Source organism: Grampus griseus, assembly GCF_964374135.1.
Source record: "Grampus griseus genome assembly, chromosome: 21".
NCBI classification, from domain to species: Eukaryota; Metazoa; Chordata; class Mammalia; order Artiodactyla; family Delphinidae; genus Grampus; species Grampus griseus.
The window spans coordinates 18,814,259-18,833,580 of NC_139015.1; the positions used below are offsets into that span (position 1 = coordinate 18,814,259).

The 19,322-nt window shown below is 34.1% G+C and overlaps 1 protein-coding gene across 5 annotated transcripts in view; it reads right to left on the reverse strand.

Annotated features, from left to right (window-relative positions):
- TUSC3 (tumor suppressor candidate 3) overlaps positions 1-19,322 on the reverse strand; it is a 183,014-nt gene that overhangs the window by 117,740 nt on the left and 45,952 nt on the right. For all 5 annotated transcript variants that reach the window (XM_082680493.1, XM_082680490.1, XM_082680489.1 and 2 more), the window contains exon 2: positions 3,950-4,119. In XM_082680493.1, the coding sequence (XP_082536619.1) occupies positions 3,950-4,119 (170 nt within the window). The remainder of the gene's footprint in view (positions 1-3,949; positions 4,120-19,322) is intronic.

Sequence of the window (19,322 nt, forward strand, 5' to 3'; positions counted from 1 at the left end):
AATAAAGCAAACAGGTTAATCCCTATGGAGGGTGTTCTTGCTCCTAAATTGCTGAGTATTGGGGAAGAAATCATTTAATTCTACAGATTCTTCTCTAAAAATCTGAGTATTCTAGTTTCATAAAGGATCCCTGTCAATGCTATATGGTCATCCAAATAACTAATAAGGCTTCATCCATTCCCATTGTTCCTCAACGAAATTAAATTTTAAAAAGCTGTGAATCATGAACCTGCTTCTTAGCTTCCCTGTCTCTATACTGGATGCACACTAGAATTACCTAGAGCATGTTTTTTAAAATGTCAATGTGTTGACCACCCCCCCGCAAAGAAAACCAATTAAACCAGAATGTCTAGGTATGGAAAGCACATTATCTGCTCTACACTTTTTATTTGCCTCTAAACCTTCATGGGCTCTTCCTTTCTCCTCTAACAACTTCACCATCATCTTGATCCATGAATTAACTTTTCCTAATAACTTCAATCTTTTTCTCTTGTAAATCTAAAACTACTCTAAAATTTAAAAGTTTATTACAAAAAAGGCTGTAATAAACAAATAAAGGTTATTTTGAGCTAAACGTCATTAAAAAATTGAGGGTCCATATTTAACCATTTAACAACATAATGCATTAAGTAAATTATTACTTAAAGGATATACCATTTAACAGTATGCTGTGGTTTATGTTATCAAAATATATACAATTATATGTAACTGTAAAATAAATACTTGGATAATAAAGTCTTTCTAGGTTACAGTTGCAAAAAATATAATAATCAATTAAATAGATTTCCTCATAACAGTGGTGAATACAGGAAATCAATATATTCAACTTTTAGAAGCAAAGAAATGATCTCCCTAAAATATATAAGGTATTGTAGGATGCCAGAGGACAGTTTGTATTTTTGTGGAATCTGAACTGTTACACCAAATGCCAACTAAGATGGTATTTTTGCCTCAGGAGGGCTTTTCAGCACCCCTTAGATAAACATAAACATACCCTGTCCTTAATGCTAACCTAATTCTGACAAATGTTAATGTCCACTTAAGTACTGGTCCTCAAATTGATAGGAGGGGAACTCAGAATCATCTGAAATGGTGTTTCTCAAAATATTTTGCTTTTCATCTTTTCTACCCACTTTGAGCTATGTCCCAACATATACTCATTATTAGATTGTGATAAAATCTTTCATGAAAATTTCAGAATACTGAAATTACCTTTCTGCAAGCTAGTCTGAGAGAAACTGGTTTATTGTTTTCATTGGCCCATATTACTAATAATTTTGATTTCCACTAAAGTTCAAAATGGTTTAGAAATCTAAAGTCTACAGATGATTATACAACGTGAAGAGTATGAATGTGGAGCTACAAGTGTTTGTTCTTGAAAAGAGAAAGTGTTCAGCCAAGAAGAAACAGAAAACCTGAACTGTCCTTAACAACTGAGGAAATGGAATACGTAATTTAAAATCTCCAGGTCAAGAAGATTGCACTGGAGAATTCTATCAAACATTTAAAGAAGAATTAACATAATTTCTAAAACTGTGTAATTTTACAAATCACTTCCAGAAAATAAATGAGATGGGAACATTTCCCAATACATTTTATGAGGTATCAGCGTGATACCAAAATTGGACAAAGACAGTATAAATAATGAAAAATATAGATCGATATTTTACATGAACTTAGATATAAAATACTTCAACAAAATATTAGCAAATAGAATTCAGCAATACATAAAAATAATATAATACAATCAAGTGGGATTTATTCCAAAATGCAAAGCTGATTCAGCGATTGAAAATCCATCGATGTAATCTACCATATCAACAACCTAAAGAAGAAAGAACCTATCAATTGACTCCCCCAAATCTGACAAAACCCAACACCCATTCATGACAAAAGCTCTCAGTAAACTAGTTCCTCAACCTGATAGAGAACATCTACAAAACTCTTATACCTAGTATCATACTTAGTGATGAAAGACTGAATCCTTTCTCCCAAAGATCAGATCAACAGTAAAACATAAAACTATAAAACTTTCAGAAAAACACAGAAGAGAAGGGCTTCCCTAGTGGTGCAGTGGTTGAGAGTCCGCCTGCCGATGCAGGGGACACGGGTTCGTGCCCCGGTCCGGGAAGATCCCACATGCCGCAGAGCGGCTGGGCCTGTGAGCCATGCGCGTCTGGAGCCTATGCTCCGCAACGGGAGAGGCCACAACAGTGAGAGGCCCACATACCGCAAAACAAAACAAAACAAAAAAAACACAGAAGAGAAAAAAATAGAACTTTGTGATCTAGGGCTAGGCAAAGAGTTCAATTTGACAACAAAAGTAAGATCTGTAAAAGGGGAAACTGATAAATTGGACTCACTAAATTAAAATCTGCAAAAGACCTTGTTATGAGAATGAAAACACAAACCATAGACTAGGAGAAAATATTTAAAAACCACATATCTGACAAAGGACTAGTATCTACAATATATAAAGAACTCTCAAAATTCAGTAAAAAAAAATTCAAATAGAAATAGGCAAAAGAATGAAAGATATTTCACTAAAGAGGTGATACACAGATGACAAAAAAGCAAACGAAAAGATGTTCAACACCATTACACTAGGAAAATGCAAAATAAAACCTCAAATTAAAACTATATACCCACGGAATGGCTAAAATAAAACAATGACAACACTGATGCTGGTGAGGATATGGAAAAACTAGGTCCTTCGCACACCACTGGTGGGACTGTAAAATGATACAGCCACTCCAGAAAACATTTTAGCAGTTTCTGATAAAGCTAAACATGCAACTACCATTGCAATTCAGCCATCGGACTCTCTGGCCATATATCTCAGAGAAGTGAAAACTTAAGTTCACACAAAGCCTGTACAAGAATGTTCATAACAGTTGTATTTGTAATAGCCAAAAACTGGAAACAATCCAGGTGTCTTTTAACAGATGGATGGTTAAACAAACTGCATGCAGTACATCCATACCATAGGATATTACTCAGTAATAAAAAGAATGAAGTACTGACAAATACAACAACTTGGATGGATTTTGAAGGAGTTATGATAAGTAAGAAAAAGCCAAAGCCAAAAGGTCATATACTATATGATTCCACTTACATAACAGTCTTTAAATGATGAAATTACAGAAATAGAGAATAAATTCAGGAGGTGGGGAGATGGGGTGGGTGTGGCCAGAAAGGGCAACAGGAGGGATTCTTACTGTGATGGAACTGTTCTGTATCAATACCAATATCCTGTTTGTGAAACTGTGCTACAGTTTTACAAGATGTTAGCATTGGGGGGGGGCAGTCACTGAGTAAAAGGTATATAGGATTTCTCTGTATTATTTCCTAGAATTGCATGTGAAACTACAATTATCTCAAACTTAAAAAGTTTAATTTAAAATAAGCACTGTTGTATATATATTATATTTATACTTGTCCAAAACTTTCTTTGGTATGTTCCCACTGAAAAATATTTCATTCACTTCAAATCATATCATAGGAAGAAATTTCTATATCATAGGAAGAAATTTCTCATCATTAGAGGTACTGAAAAGTAAACAGACTTCCTTGAGTATGGCCTCTTGATTAAACTATTTAATCAGAGTATGTTTAAGGGGGCTACTTCATTGCCCCTAAGATATATGTAGGTGACCTACAAGGCAATATTTGAACCAAATTCTATAACATATGTACCTTTATACAGGACATAAAGATTAAAAAAATCTGTTTTATGATTACATGTGGATTAAATATTTTATACAATATAAAAATATTAGCCTATCAAAGTCATTTCCTAGAAAACAATGACTTTGAGCTTACATTTAAATGCACTTATAGTTGACTACAACACTGAACAAATGTTTAATTCTATTATATACTTTTATCTTAACTAACAAACATATAATCATACAATAATAGTTTTTAATTTTTTAAATACATACATTACCTGCACACAGAACACTGCCGCTGAGGTTGAAGAGCAGTGAACATAACAATCATAGAATAGTTTCGAGGTGGTGTCTTTATAAATTTTCGGAATTTGTCACCATTCATTCGGAAGATTGAGCGCCTGGAGCTCCATTCCATCAGCTGTTCTACTTTCTCAGCTAAAAGATTCTGCAATAAACACAGGAATTTAAATTTACACAGGGTTAAAATTCTTCAGTTTGTACTTCAAGTACAAAGAATTACATGGGATTATATTTTACCTAAAATTCATTTCTGCTAAAAGTTCTTGTTTTGGTGAACAGTCATTGTTAACTGACCATATATGCATAAAATATTTCATCTGTTTTTCCTAACAATTGTAAAAGTTTATAAAAATAGATATCAAAAGTAAAATAGACTTTCACTTCCAGAAAGATGGAATAGATATGCTTTTCCCTAATCCCCCACTAAAGACAGCTAAAAACTCTGGTCATATGAAAGACAAGCATAAGAAGGCTCTGAAAAGTGGGAAGAAGAAGGAAGGCTGGCTGGCGACCCCAAAATGAAGAGACCGTGGTGGTGAGTACCCTGAGTTGTGTTTCAGCCTCACCCATCCCAGACTGGTAGCCAGAAACATTGGCAATCCAAGAACACCAATGGACACAAACAAACAAAAACCCCAAGAAAAGCCTGCTCTCCTTACCCAAAGGACAAAAAAGGGTGATCTAGTAAGACAAAAACTAACTGCTCTGGTCTAGCCAAACTCCACAGACGAAACACTGCCCTTCCACCACCGCCCTCGCTAGCAAGGGCAGAATGGGGAGCCTCAACCCAACTCTCAATTCCCCTCCAAGCATCAACATGCAAACAGCTTGGAGGGATCTCACAAAGAGGAAACTGAGCGAAAGACACATATGCACAAAAGAGCACTGCGTGATTCTACTTATAGTAAGATCAAAAACAGGAAAAAATCTACTGTGCTAAAAGTCAGGAATAGTGGCTTACTGCAGCAGGCACTGGGATGGTGGGAGGTGCAGTGAGGCGAAACGGTACCATGGAGGTGGGGGCTAGGAAGATTCTCTTCCAGGGTGGGGTGACAGTGAAAGTAACACTCTAGCCTCTGTACAGAATGCTCTTAATCTTTAGATTGTCCATTTTACCTGAAAAAGTCTGAGAAGTAAAAAACTCTACAGGGTTGTATTCCTATAAGAAATTTGTTAGCCTTGGAAAATCAAGAAAGAATGAGTGGTCGGAAGAGAAGGGCTTCAACTGTGCCATTTAAGAAGGACTAAGGACCTAGGCACAGACGAAATCTTAATTGATGAGACGTATGACACCTGAGCACACCAAGCACAGTCTAAGGGTCCTGTACGAAAAGAAAAAGGGCTGTGCTCTGGTCACTACACACGAAAGCTTGGCCAAGACACTTCACCTCTCAGAACCTAGGGACTCGTCTATTAACATCTGACCTTCCAATACATACCTAGGTGATATACTGAGAGATGATAGGTAAAAACCTCTGTAAATTATAAAGTACTATAAAATACAAGGCAGTATTGGTAGAAGTATTGTTTTCACTATTGTTAGATAACAAAGGGTGATTTTACCACTGTAATCCTATATGTAGTTTACAATTCTTTTCCTGTCAAATTTCCTACATATTCTGAATATATATCAAAACACATGAGAACCACAGTTTTAATTCTGGTTATTACTGGAGAACTTGTGAAGAACATTATATTCAGATTAAATATTAGATGACAAAAAATAATGAGATATTTTCAAATAAAAGTCTGTCTTTCTCTAGTTACAGTCTCAGAATATTAAGTGCTTTAGACATGCTAAGTGCCATGCTATGGACATCACATATGCTATCTTATTAAACTCACATAGCAACCATAGCAGCACAGCAATAATAAGCTTAATCCACAGAGGATGAAGCTGAAGTCTAAGGAACGGTAGCTCTCGCCACTGCCCTACCCTGAAGTGGTTTTAGTTGCAACAGACTTTAAAAAGTACACCAGTTACCTTAAACCAGCAACTGACATCTCTAGTGAGCTCTCACTTTTACTCATCTGACAAGCCTCAAATCCCCCATTATTAGAGGAAAAGGTACTGCTGACCTATTGTTTGAGATAAAACACCTTACCATGGTAAGCGGTACAGAGGTTTATTAGTTTGGGTTTTTGTTGTTTTTTTTTTTTTAAAGAAACATTCTAATTTTAAAAAGTAGGTAAATCAATAATTTCTATATGTGGAGAAAATAGTCTTAGTAAACCAAATACATGTCTTTCCATGTGAAAAAAAAAACATAAACAGCAATAATTTCTGAAGATACTCAACTATATTAACAAATCAGGTCTAGAAACAAAAAAATAAAAAGGGAAAGGTATTGTAAAACATAGCAGTCATGCACCTCAAAGATCTGTAGTAATAACAACAACAGCTAGCACTTATTGTGTGCTTACTATGTGCTAGGCACTGTACGAAATGCTTTTCTTGTTTAATGAATTCATCAATCCTAATAACAATCCTATGATGGGGGAATCATTGACATTTCAAGTTTAGAGACAAGGAAACAGAGGCACCAAGACATTAAGTAACCTGTCCGAGATTATAAAGCTAGTAAATGGTAGAACTGGGGATTCCCAGTCTTATTCCAAAGTACATACTCTAAACATCTATACACACTGCAGAATCTTACCAGTTTTAGAGGTTACAGAAAAATTCTTGCAGCCAATAGCCTAATATTCAAATGAACACGTTGCATTCAAAATAAAAATGTTAAGGCAATTCCCCGGTGGTCCAGTGGTTAGGACTCCACTCTCACTGCCAAGGGCCAGGGTTCAATCCCTGGTTAGGAAATTAAGATCCCATAAGCCATGCAGCACAGCCAAAAAAAAAAAAAAAAAAAAAAAAAAGTAAGAGTCTACATAATGAAGAAGGGACAACACTACTACATAAGGAAAGAGAAACCTCATCGCATCTTGAACTAGTCACCTTTGCACAGAAAAAGAAATAAATGGTCTAGGAAGGTAGGTTTTTAGGGCATCATGGTTGATTCAAACTTTCAAGAGCATTTTTTGTAAAGAAGATTAAGTTAATTCTCAAAGGAAAATGTTACAAGGTGATGGAGTAGAAATATTCAGTAAGGAAGAGAAATCTGATTAATGTGAATTCATGCTTTTAAAATCTACTAAGAAAGAATCACAGGTTGAGCTACAGTCCACAAATAGGGTTTATTCTATGTTGCATTTTCTCTGTGACAGGCATGTGATTTTCTTTAAGGAGAAGGTTGGGTGCATCTGTTCCTTCAAAGTATTTCCCTTTTCAGGGCCATTTGTACCCCTCTTTGTTGGGAATTTTTCTTCATGCTACAGTTTCCCTTACCCAGGACTACCTTTAAGACTTCCCCACCTTCTCTGTCTGTGTGTCCCTTTTGGTCTCTTGAAGAGAGTGATGCTCATGAATCTCTCTTCCCACTGGAGAATAAAACCTGAAACGAAATCATGCCAAGGGAATTCTGTGTAGTGAAGGGCGCATGGAAACATCCATAATACGGAACATAGTGCAACCTTTAAAAATTGAAAAGGCACCATATGTTCATTTTAAAAATAGAATTTAATGGCTCAAGTTTAAATGATGATTCTGTATTTGCATGCAGTGTGACTTGACCAAATTATTTCTCTGAATCTCATCTTCATCTATAAAATTGAAATAATATCTCACAAATTGGTAAAATTAAATGAGTTAATGTACGGAAAACTCCTAGCACAGCATCCAGAAAAGTACAGGCACTCAAATTCTGTTCCCTTCTCCTCGGGTTAATTTCTATCAGCAACCTCAATCAGGTTGCTAAAAGAATAACTACAGAGGGAGTGTTTTTTTTAATCTTATTAGTACTTTAATCTCGAGTTACCAAATGTTCTCTGAGTACTTAGTACATAGCACAAACATTGTGCTAAATTTCTAAACATGCATTGTGGATTACTAAATACATGACCAGCACTATGCTAAGTTTATGGAAAATGAAAGTACAACAGATCCTACTCTCAAGGCTTTACAGCAAATGAGCTCTAGCTTTAAAAAATATACGTTGCTTATATTGATGTGTTACGGCTGTGGCTCTGCTGTTAAATGGCTTAGTGCCAGCTCAGGAAAGGATGACACACAAGATCTTATTTCTGTGAACACTAACTGACTGGTAGCAGCTAATTTAAATTCAGTACAAAGCACAGTTTTGAAATCCACACTGATACTATCAGTAAAGAGGGTGTGAGCTGTTGAGTTTTGTCTGCTGCTGGCACAAGGCTGGAAATAGAGACACAGATGCCATATATCTACCATTTCTAAAAGGAAAAAGAAATCTAAAATTTAGAATCTTCAAGGAAGAAACCCTGTCTTTACCTGTTACCTTGTAAAAATCATGGGCCAGCAGGTCCCACATATTAATGAAGGTAAGATACTCAGTCACACTAACTATAGGTGCCCAGCCCTCTATTTTTATCTTAATGTTTTTATAAAAACTGAATTGTAAGGCAATTCACTATTAATAAACTGGCATAATCGACATATGCCAGTCCCCAACATATGACATTAATCAATTTTTTTCTCAATTCATGTTTTTTTAACCAATTCATAACAAAAATACAAAGAAACGGTACATTTCACTAAACAACATGTAATGAAATTGTCCATTCCAAAGTGAAGCTTAAACAGGAAAAAAAAATCTCACTAATACTTTGTACCCATATTTTTTTCCAGCATTTTATCCCTAGGTAAATTTTAATGATGACCAGATGCACCAAAACAAAGATACGTATGTGGTCTCTTGTCTTAAAAAAACATCTGCCAGAGGGATAGCTATTCATGTGTCTGTTCTAGTCACCTACGTAATATTTACACCTACATAGTATTTGTTCAGGTGCCATATATACTACTATGTATAATATAGATAACTAATGAAAACCTGCTGTATAGCACAGGGAACTATAAAAAAAGAAAAAGACAAGTATTAGCATATAATGTACAACATAATAGAATTAACACTGCTGTATGTTCTATATGTAAATTATTAAGAGAGTAAATCCTAAGAGTTCTCGTCACAAGGAAAAAAACTTTTTTTCTTTTATCTTGTATCTATACGTGATGATGGATGTTCACTAGATTTACTGTGGTAATCATTTCATGACGCACATAAGTCAAATCATCATGCTGTGCACCTTAAACTTATACAGTGCCATGTGTAAATTATATCTCAATAAAAATGGAAGGAAAAAATAGCCACACTAACTTGCTTACAATAATTCACAGGACATAAATTTGGAATGAGAATAAGAAGTACATGTTGAAGGTATCTCTTAGTGACCCACAGAAACTTCATGGCCCTTCTGTCCTTCCTTGTATTTTATAGAAAGTCTCTGAGAGGAAAAGAGAGCTGTACTTTTCACAACTTGAATATCCAAGAGGTTCAATCAAAGCCCACTGACAAGGCAAAGAGAAGCAGCCAGATGCATATTTTTGCATTTGGGAGAAAAGTTAGCTTCAATTTCTACAATTATTTGATCCCAAAATCCTTACTCATTTTCTTAATATCATGCCATTCTTCTCATATTTGAATAAAATATAAGAGGCAATGAATGCTTCCGGAAATCAAAATATCAGAGATTATACCACCCCATGTATTGATAATTACAAAGTGTTCACTAAAGATCACCAACAGCCTTAAGGGCACTCAGCCTTAAGACCTCAATGAGCTACACAATAAATAGGACAAATAACACCATTTTTATCAAAAATAAAAAATGCATACAGTACACATGCCATAAAGAGAGCAAAGATTCAAACAAAGGGTTAGGTAAGAACTTGGCAAATCATCGTACCTCTGCAGGAAATGTAATCTACACTCTACAGGAAAACCTCAACTATCATTACTTCAAAGGTGAAAAAGTGAGAGATTCAAAAATACATTAATCATACTGAGAGTTCTTTGATGTATTTAATATCAAGCTCTTTAAAAGTAAAGAAAGAAATACTGGAAAATCCCAGACCAATTCTTCCTCAGTGTAGATCCTAAAGAGAACCTGGCTGTGTAACTACAGAGAAGGGAACCCAGCCGGCTACCTAAGGCCAATACCAGCGCAGCTACAAGTTTATATGGGGGAGAGTGTTACATAAGTTTTTAAGTCCAACATGTTAAAGACAGTATCTAATTCAATTCAGAGCTGAATGAGAAATGTAGAAATAAAGTTATTGGTGAAAATATTTTTTCAAACGTTCATGCTTTTGTAGAAAGGATAGAACTTCAATTGATGGTGCTACAATATTCAATTAAGTGAACTTTTTCTAGAGACTCAGTAAAAATATTTCCAGTGACACTCTTTTAAGTAGTGACTTTATTAACCTGAACTCTCTCCAGAAAATTTCCCTAGGAAAAGATCCACATTTCCATGATTTTGTATCCTTCAAAGCATCCTGAGAATGGCTAGCTCCTGATTGGCCCTGAAGCTCCCTCTACATACACTGTGTATCTACTGAATGGAATCTGTAAAAATTTTAAGCTATAAACTAAGAATCTATAATTTATTATTCCTATTCAAATGTAACTTTAAAAAAAAGGATTTCTAACTTCAGTTTATCATAGATTCTTTGCTCTATTTTTTCACTGCTTCGAAAGTGCAAAGAGTATTATAAAAGCAACTGTTTCCCGAACTTGCATATTTATAGTATATATAATTGACATAACCATAAGAACTTAAAAATTACTGTGGTCAAATTTAAAATTAACAATTCAAGAATTTAATATCAATTTTAATTATTCTAGGATTTCCTAATTCACAAAAATAGAAGTAGTGCATTTACATAAACACATGAATATGAATTCTACAATGAAAAATATCAAAATGCTTTGTTCCATGAAAAACTTATCCCATGGCAGTAATAAATTTTAAGATTCCTAATGTTAAATGCCATTATACCTTAATTTTATTAGAGAAAACACAAAGAGACTATCACACGGTGTTTTGAAATATTTTGTATTTGATACTAGTAGTAGTAACAACACTAGATTAATGAATGTATGGAATTATATAAATTCAGGTATACTAGGAAATACATCTCATCCCCAAAAAGTAAGGCCCTACACAAAAACATTGATACAAAATAATAAATTATTATCAGTGTGATGTAATCACATCTACTTTAACATACCCTAAAAAATAATTCCAAAGGAAAAAATCTGAACATAGTTATGTGATTAACATCAATAAAAATAAAAAAGCCAGGAAATAAAGAGCATATTAAAACAATGAAATATTAGGGACTAGAATAATATATATGTGGTCTGTAACTAGTGAAAAAATTCTATTATAACATTAAGTGGAAAGATAGAAGGCAAAGTTTATACTAACTACAACTAAATAACTACTAATTATCTACAGATAAATAAATCAAAGTCATGTAAATAGTCAAAAACTGTCTTTTTTAGAATTGGGAGTTATTCTGTTTTATTTTTTACTATAAAGTGAACACAGTTTGTTTTTTGGTTTTTTTTTGGTTTGGGAGGAGGTTTTCTTAAATTGACGTGGGTTGTCTTTGTGACTTTTTCACTGTAAAACTGCTGAAGTACAATACTCTCCTGTCAAGAGACAACATCATTAGAAATGGGGACCACGATGTTTTCACTTGAAGGATCAAAATATGAAGTCATTTTAATATGGAACAATCATGACAAGGGCTAAATGAGCATCCCATTTTTATTCCACTATTGCATTAGTTTCTGAGACCTTCTTTCCTGAACTCCTTCATATCCTTCTGTTAGACATTTATTCTTGTATAAATATCCCACTGTAAAACAGGTACCAGATACAAAGAATAAGAGTAGCTGTATGAGCAGAGAAGAAAATCAACTTGAGGCTGTATATGGCCATAGGGCCTTACAGCCTCGAGAGCAAAGATCCAGGCAGGATGGTCACTACCAGCATCAACAAGTATAGCAGATACCCTATTATAATAATGCATTATATCATAAAATAATCTGCTCTGTTCTAGAAGTGGTTGTATACAACTCTTCACTATTAAGAGCAACGTACTATGTGTTACAGCTGAAGAAAAGTTTTATTACAAGAATATGGAAAAATAAAAACATTATTCCATAAATTGCAAAATGAAGAGACGATTTTTTTCAGCAGGTTTATTCTTGAGTCATATAAATTTTTGATAGTAAAATTTGTGATAGTAAAATTATTAAAACCAAAAAAAATTAAATAGAATCCAACAGAAAGCAAGCCAAGAGGAAATCAAAGCTTCTAATGTACTTTAAATCTTTCCTAAGTAGAATTTCGTCTACCAAATTACTTACAAATGGCAGGAGCAAGCCAAGTTTTTGGATAGAACAAAAGATCGGGTTTGGTCATTTCATATAAACAGTATACTATCAAAATTATCACAGCTACCTACTAACCGAAGTCTGTATTATTAGCAGAGACCCCAAAACTGGGGGCATTAAAACCTCCAAAGAAACTATTACATGGGGCTTTACGTAGAAAACACTGAGTAGTATTAGAAACAATATTCTAACCTCACACCGTGCCTCCCTTTCCAGATAAGGGATACCTCTACTATTGTTCCATTTATCCCTATTATTATAGGGATAATAAAAGAACAATAGCATATTGAAATATATTATTTATTAAAAGTATAAAAATAATGTAAGGTAACAAAGCAAGTAAAAAATCAATGAATTCAGTACAAATTAGACCCAGTCACAGAGGTGGGGGAACTACTTGAGGATAAAATCGAACCAAGAGATACATCAAAATAAAGAACTCAGGAAAGGAGAAGCTATGGATAAAATCCAACCAGAGGTGACTCAAAATGAAGAACTCAGGAAATAAACTGTGGTAAAAAACTAAATGTTGACTATAGTGTTTAATTTATTAAATACAAATACACTTAAGTATACAACTAAGAATAATAAACAACTCCAGCAGCTATTGTTATAGACAGTCTGATCATCTTCATTTGCCTAGGAGCACCCAAGCTGTACTCGCTGTCCCTGCGTAATCATGAATAGTACCTCCTTTCTCTCTCACAAATATCCTTGTCTGGATAAGTTATATGGTTGCTCAAGATTTATAACACTTGCGTTATGTTCCAAAATTAAACAAAGTAATTTATCAAATATTTGGAGACAGGAAAGGGAATTTGGGAAGGAATGTAAGAGTACAAAGTTTCTACATCTTCTATAGCACATAGTTAATCAATATAGACTTTAAAACACAGTACTATTTAAAATAGTAGTTAATCTATGCATGTAGACGCAAAGAAGGATACTTATTTCTGCAACTTACTTTAAAAAGATGGATGATAAATGATAGGATTGGACACATGATAAAGCAAGCACAGTAAAATGCTGATTGTAAAATCTGGGTGGTGGGTATTTTTGAGTATTCACTGTAAAATTCTTTCAACTTTTATAAAGGTTTAAAAATACTCATAATGTTGGAGGAAAATGAAATTCATCCAACATTAATGACAGTTGTTTTTAGGTGGTTAAATTGTTTTGTGAAATTTTTTGGCTCTCATCTGTGAACATTTCTATTTTGCTTTTTGTTACAGGGTATTGTTTTACAAATGTCATTTTATAACCACAATGCTAGTTTTTTAAATAGTTGCCTATTATCAGCTACTTATCAGTTTCTACCACTATATTATTAAAATAAACCCCAGAACTTAAAGTCCAGAACTGTGTCTCATTCATCGTGTCCCCCGTGCCCAGGCTGGTGCCTGCCTCATAGACAAATACTTGTATAACTTAAGTAATGGAACAATTTACTGGAAATGCAGAAACAGAATTAACATAGCTCTCTCATGGCTAACATAGTCGTTGGTCCAGACACTCTTTCCCCATCCCCTTGTGGCAGGAGAATTACTCTTTTAAAAACATTTGCTATTATGATCAGAGACAGCAACCCAAGATGAAAGCTGATCACTAAGACTTGGAAGTGGTATGTACATAAGGTCCCATATGTTTAGTGGTAATATTCATTTGGTAAAAATACTATAAAAACATTTTGTTTCCACTTCACATATGAATATAATATGTTATATTAAAAACACCACTGTAAAATATTAAGGTAAACAATATAGACATACATTGGTACAATCTTTCATGGTCACACTAATAATACATACAAAATTTTAATGCATGTACCGTTCAGTACAGCAATACCATTTCTAGGGATTTATCTTACAGAAAGAATCAGACAAGGCACACATGTTTATTCAAAAGGATACTCACTGCAGCACTGTTTATAATTGCAAATATTTGGAAATAATATGTGTACCCATAAAAAGGAGATTGGTTAGATCATAATATGGTATGAAATGGGACATATTATAGTCATTAACAAGATGAGACAAACTTACTAAAGGGATAGTCACAACTTACCTTTAAGTAAATCCAAAAGGATTACTTATCACAACACTACGTAAAGAACTATTTCATATTTTAAAAATAAACATGTGCTATTCACTCATTAACTTATTTTACATACATGCTAAATATTAAAGGATATATAGTGAATTGATAATGGTTTATTTCTAGAGGTGAAGATTACAGGGGTGTATTTATTCTACTTTATTAGTTTCTATGTTATTTGAAATGTTTACCTGTATTACTTTATAAACAATAAAACAACAGTTATTGCCAATTGGAAAGAGACAGTGAAAGAGATATCCAAAAAAGAATAGATAAAAGACAAGAAATTCTGATTTCTCTAGGAAGAAATGTGCAACACAGCCAGGGACTGCCTCGGTTACCCTGTGCATCTTTGCAGTTCCTTACTAACCTTCCTATCTATGGACTGAGTCCATGCTCTTGGAAGCTCTGTTCACTTCACTTCAATCTAATCCTTACTTTTTGGTCAGGTTGGTATTTGAGAAAATGAAGACGTTTCATTATATTCTAACTTGTGCAGTTACCATTACATTCATCCTTATTGACGAACACCTTAGTTCATTTCAGTGAAAATGACCTGGAGTATTTATCAAAAGTTCTTCTTCAATAACCAGGATTTCATGTATCTCTTTACTAAGAAAGTGAAGAAAGCAATCCCAGATATTTCTGATCTAATTTAGTGAGCCATTAGAGAGAAGAGATACAAGAAACCAATATAAGCCCAACAAATAAAACTGTTTTCCTGGGTCTAGAAAGATAAAATTTTGAGCTTTTCTGGTGAAAAACATGCCAGAAATGGACAAATTAAGGGCTATTAAGTTATTGCAGAGTAACACAGTCCTAACCACATTAACTGAGTTTCCATTCTGCTGCCATAAACATCAACTGCTATTTAAAGGCTTACTTTTACAATCTAAATAGAAAAGCAAAAAGCAAACAAATACTTGCATTAGTCACAAAATATCAATAGTACAATTATGTACAGGAATAAGCTATATGTACCTGAAGCAAATGAAAGAAGTTAATCCCCTTTCAACTAATCTGTCTCTGTACCACTTCTTTTTTTATTACAATGTTTATTTATACACTATAATAAAATATTTCATCATAATCATTATTTTAAAATGTTTGAGAACTGTTTTAATTCTGAAAAGTACAAAGAATAACAAAGCAAACACCTATGTACCCGCAATCTGTAACTGATTATTATTGAGTAAGTTTGAGATTTTTTTTTAACATAAACATTTAAAACATTGCAGGTATATCTGAACTCTTTATCCCATCTTATTCTCCTCTCTCCCATTTAGGCAAAAGTGTTATTTCTTTTAAACCTATCTTTATTATCTACAGAGACACACACAAAAACAGGTACATGAAATCATCAGCAATATGCAATATAGTTTTATATGTTTTTTAAATTAGCATAGTATTTTCTAATTTCATACTGAAACTTTTAAGTCGAAGTTTTGTTTTAAAAACCTATGCCTGTTGACCCATACAGGTGTAATCTATTTATTTCCATTGCTGGAGACCATTTATAAGAATTCTAACCATTTATAAGATTTTAAAAAATTCTTATAAACAATGAACACCGTTCATGGTTTATAAACGCTCTCTGCAAGAGTTCTTAAACTGGGTCTTCACTGCTTCCATGATTAGAATTCAGGGAAACCATGAACTTGGAAAGGACGGAAAACATATCTTCATTTTCACAAATCTCTAACTAAAATTTACGATTTCAATTATAAATAGAGACAACAAACAGCACAGAATTAACAGTATCTGTGACTTTGTAACCAATAAAAATCAGGAATATTTTCCTCTTTCATTCTGCTTGTTGCTGATAGCTCTAGATATTGTTTATACTCCTCACTACTTTGAACTCAGTTATAAGACCTGTCATTAGATTCTTGTTATAAAATGACTTCACAAAAAAACAAACATTATTGAATCACATTTATATTTTGATAACAGTATTTCAGTGAGGTTATTATCTTTTGTATGTCTACATATTTTATTCATTTAAAAATTATTCTGCAAAGAAGTGCATAGACTTTACCAGACTGTCAAATTCGCCCACAGCACATAAAAGTTAGTAACCAATCGTAAGGCATTGCCAAATGGCTTATCCAAACTAATTATGCCAATTTAGACTCCCACCGATAATGTATGAGTTCCTATTTTCCCACATCTTTATCAACCCTACAGCTGTCAGACTTCTAAAAATTCCTTCCAGGCTGGTAAGTAACAAATAGCATCTCTTGTAGTTTTCATATCCCTCATGATCAATGATATTATATGCATTTTAATATTTTAATATGTTTACTAACCACTCAGGTTTCCTCTACGAACTGCCTGTGTGTGTGTATTGTTGCAAAGATGAGGCAATTTGCAGGAGACCACAGAGACAGCTACTTGTGCTGACTGACTGCAAACTCTACACTGCGTATCAGAGACGCTGCATCACCTCCTCATTCCACCACGGGAAACTGCCTCTAATAAGCTCAACAATACTTTTAACAAGTGAGTGTAAAATGTGAAGCTGTAAAAACTACAATCCATTTGACAAATTGTGGGGAGATAAAACCTAGTAAATATTTTTCATCATATCTGTATTAAAGTTCATTTAATGGAGATTTTTTCCCAGAGAAATCAAATTTTATCATGTATTCCACACAGACTCCACAGGAAATAAGTCATTCTGTGTAAACAGCAGGCAACAAAACAATAAAATTACTAGTAAATGAAGTCCCGTATAATCCAAGTTGTTATGTAAAAGTAAATACTGATACTGCATTTCAGTTAATGCTGGAAACTAAAAAACAAACCACAATAAAAATAACCTATCATTGAATAAATTCTTACAAAGTATATGCAAACAAAGCAAATATATTCATAAAAACTGGTATGAAGCAAGCCACAAAATGCAATTCCTGGGGCTTCCCTGGTGGCACAGTGGTTGAGAGTCCGCCTGCCGATGCAGGGGACGCGGGTTCGTGCCCCGGTCCGGGAAGATCCCACATGCCGCGGAGCGGCTGGGCCAGTGAGCCATGGCCGCTGAGCCTGCGCGTCCGGAGCCTGTGCTCCGCAACGGAAGAGGCCACAACAGTGAGAGGCCCGCGTACCGCAAAAAAAAAAAAAAAAAAAAAATGCAATTCCTATAAGGTTACAGGTAGTCACAGTGCGTGCAGAAAAACAAATTTTTCAGAGAGAAAAACTGGCCCAAAGCATACATCAATGTAATAAATTGAAAGAATTCCAACATTATGTTCACACGTGTATTAAAATCAAATGTTTCAGTTAGTATAATGTGTATCACAGTTGAAAAAAATATAAATGAATCCTAAAAGAAATTCATACTTTAATGACTGGAACTAGAAATATGAGTATGTTTTTATCTTCAAATCTAGAAAAATCATTCCCAAGGTCTCAAAAGCCATCATTCCTTCAGAAATTCAGGCATTCTCTTCATTAGGAGCCTTAACTCCATTAGAACCATCACCACTACCTTCAAAATACCACTCTGCACCTCTCTACTTCCTTCATAAAGTCTCCTCAGACTTAGCTTGAAGCTAACATTAAAGCAATGCCCCCCACTGCTACAGAACCATAGGTTTTATAAGTGGACAATAATAAATTTAAAGAGGAAGTATTGAATTTAAATCTAAATTGTTACAGAAGCAACCCAAGTTCTAGTTCTGATGAGTTGTGTGGCCTGTGGCTTATTTTTTAAAAAAACAAAAAATTCTCCATAGAATGGGACCTCAGCCTCGCTCTAAAGTGTTGGGTTACCAGGCTCCACCACTAGGGGGGAGTATCACCACTATGGGCTTTCTTGCTCAACGGGCTAGCATCTCTCCCCAGATCCCTTCAATCTACTAACCTCTTTAAGCACTTAGACCTTCCACCCCTACTATGAGTATACACTGGTCAGAGAATAGTTTGGGGAAACATTTGTGTGTTGTTTTTTTTGGGGGGGAATGGGGGGTAATACATTTTATACACTTACAAATATAGACAGCCACTATAATTAATGAATAAATACAAATACTGCTTATTAAAATAGTCCTCTGAAATAGATTAAGACCTCATCCTCATAAGAATATTTCAGTTAATGAACCCACTTTAGGCCTGCTACCCATGGATACCGTGGGAACAAATCCACTAATGACCTCCTGCAAAGTTAACCTATAATTTAGAATTCTGTAGTGTTACAGACCTGTAATTTTAATTACTTCTCTTGATTTCAGTAAACCTGTTTTTCCTGCTGAAATGGGGGGAAAAAAAGGTATTTCCACTAAACACATAAGGTATTTAACACAGTGCCACACACATAAACTCTCAATATGAATAATGATTAAGAAATTCAGATTAGTCATTTCTATTGTTGTGAAGCAATTTCACACTGATATTCCATTTATCTAATCTACCAGGGACACAATTCCTTTATTAGCAAGTTCAACAATGCTAACAAACACAAAAAAATTTCAGAATCTGTAATATATAGCAGGTAGCTGAACCCTCATTGAGAAGGTTCAAGAATGTGATTTCAGTTCTCAAATAGCAAAACAATATCCCATACCTGATATCTCACAACCGTTGCTGAGTCACCTCCTCAAATATTCATGTATGTTTTTATCCCTCTCTCCTAACTGCCTACCCAATTCGTTTAAAAATAATCCATTAAGATAAAACAAACAGAAATAAAATTATACCTTCTATATGTCTAACAAACTTAAGAGTAAGAAAAATGATAAAAATTAAGGAAAACAAATTTATACACAAAATGAACTATAAGAATCATTATCCACCTCAAATTGTCCTTAAAGTTAATTATTAATAACATTCTTTTTATATTCTCTAAGGCTACCTAAATCCTAATCAAACTTGCTTATCCTTAAATACAAGGATTTTTCCCCCAATTCCATTATTC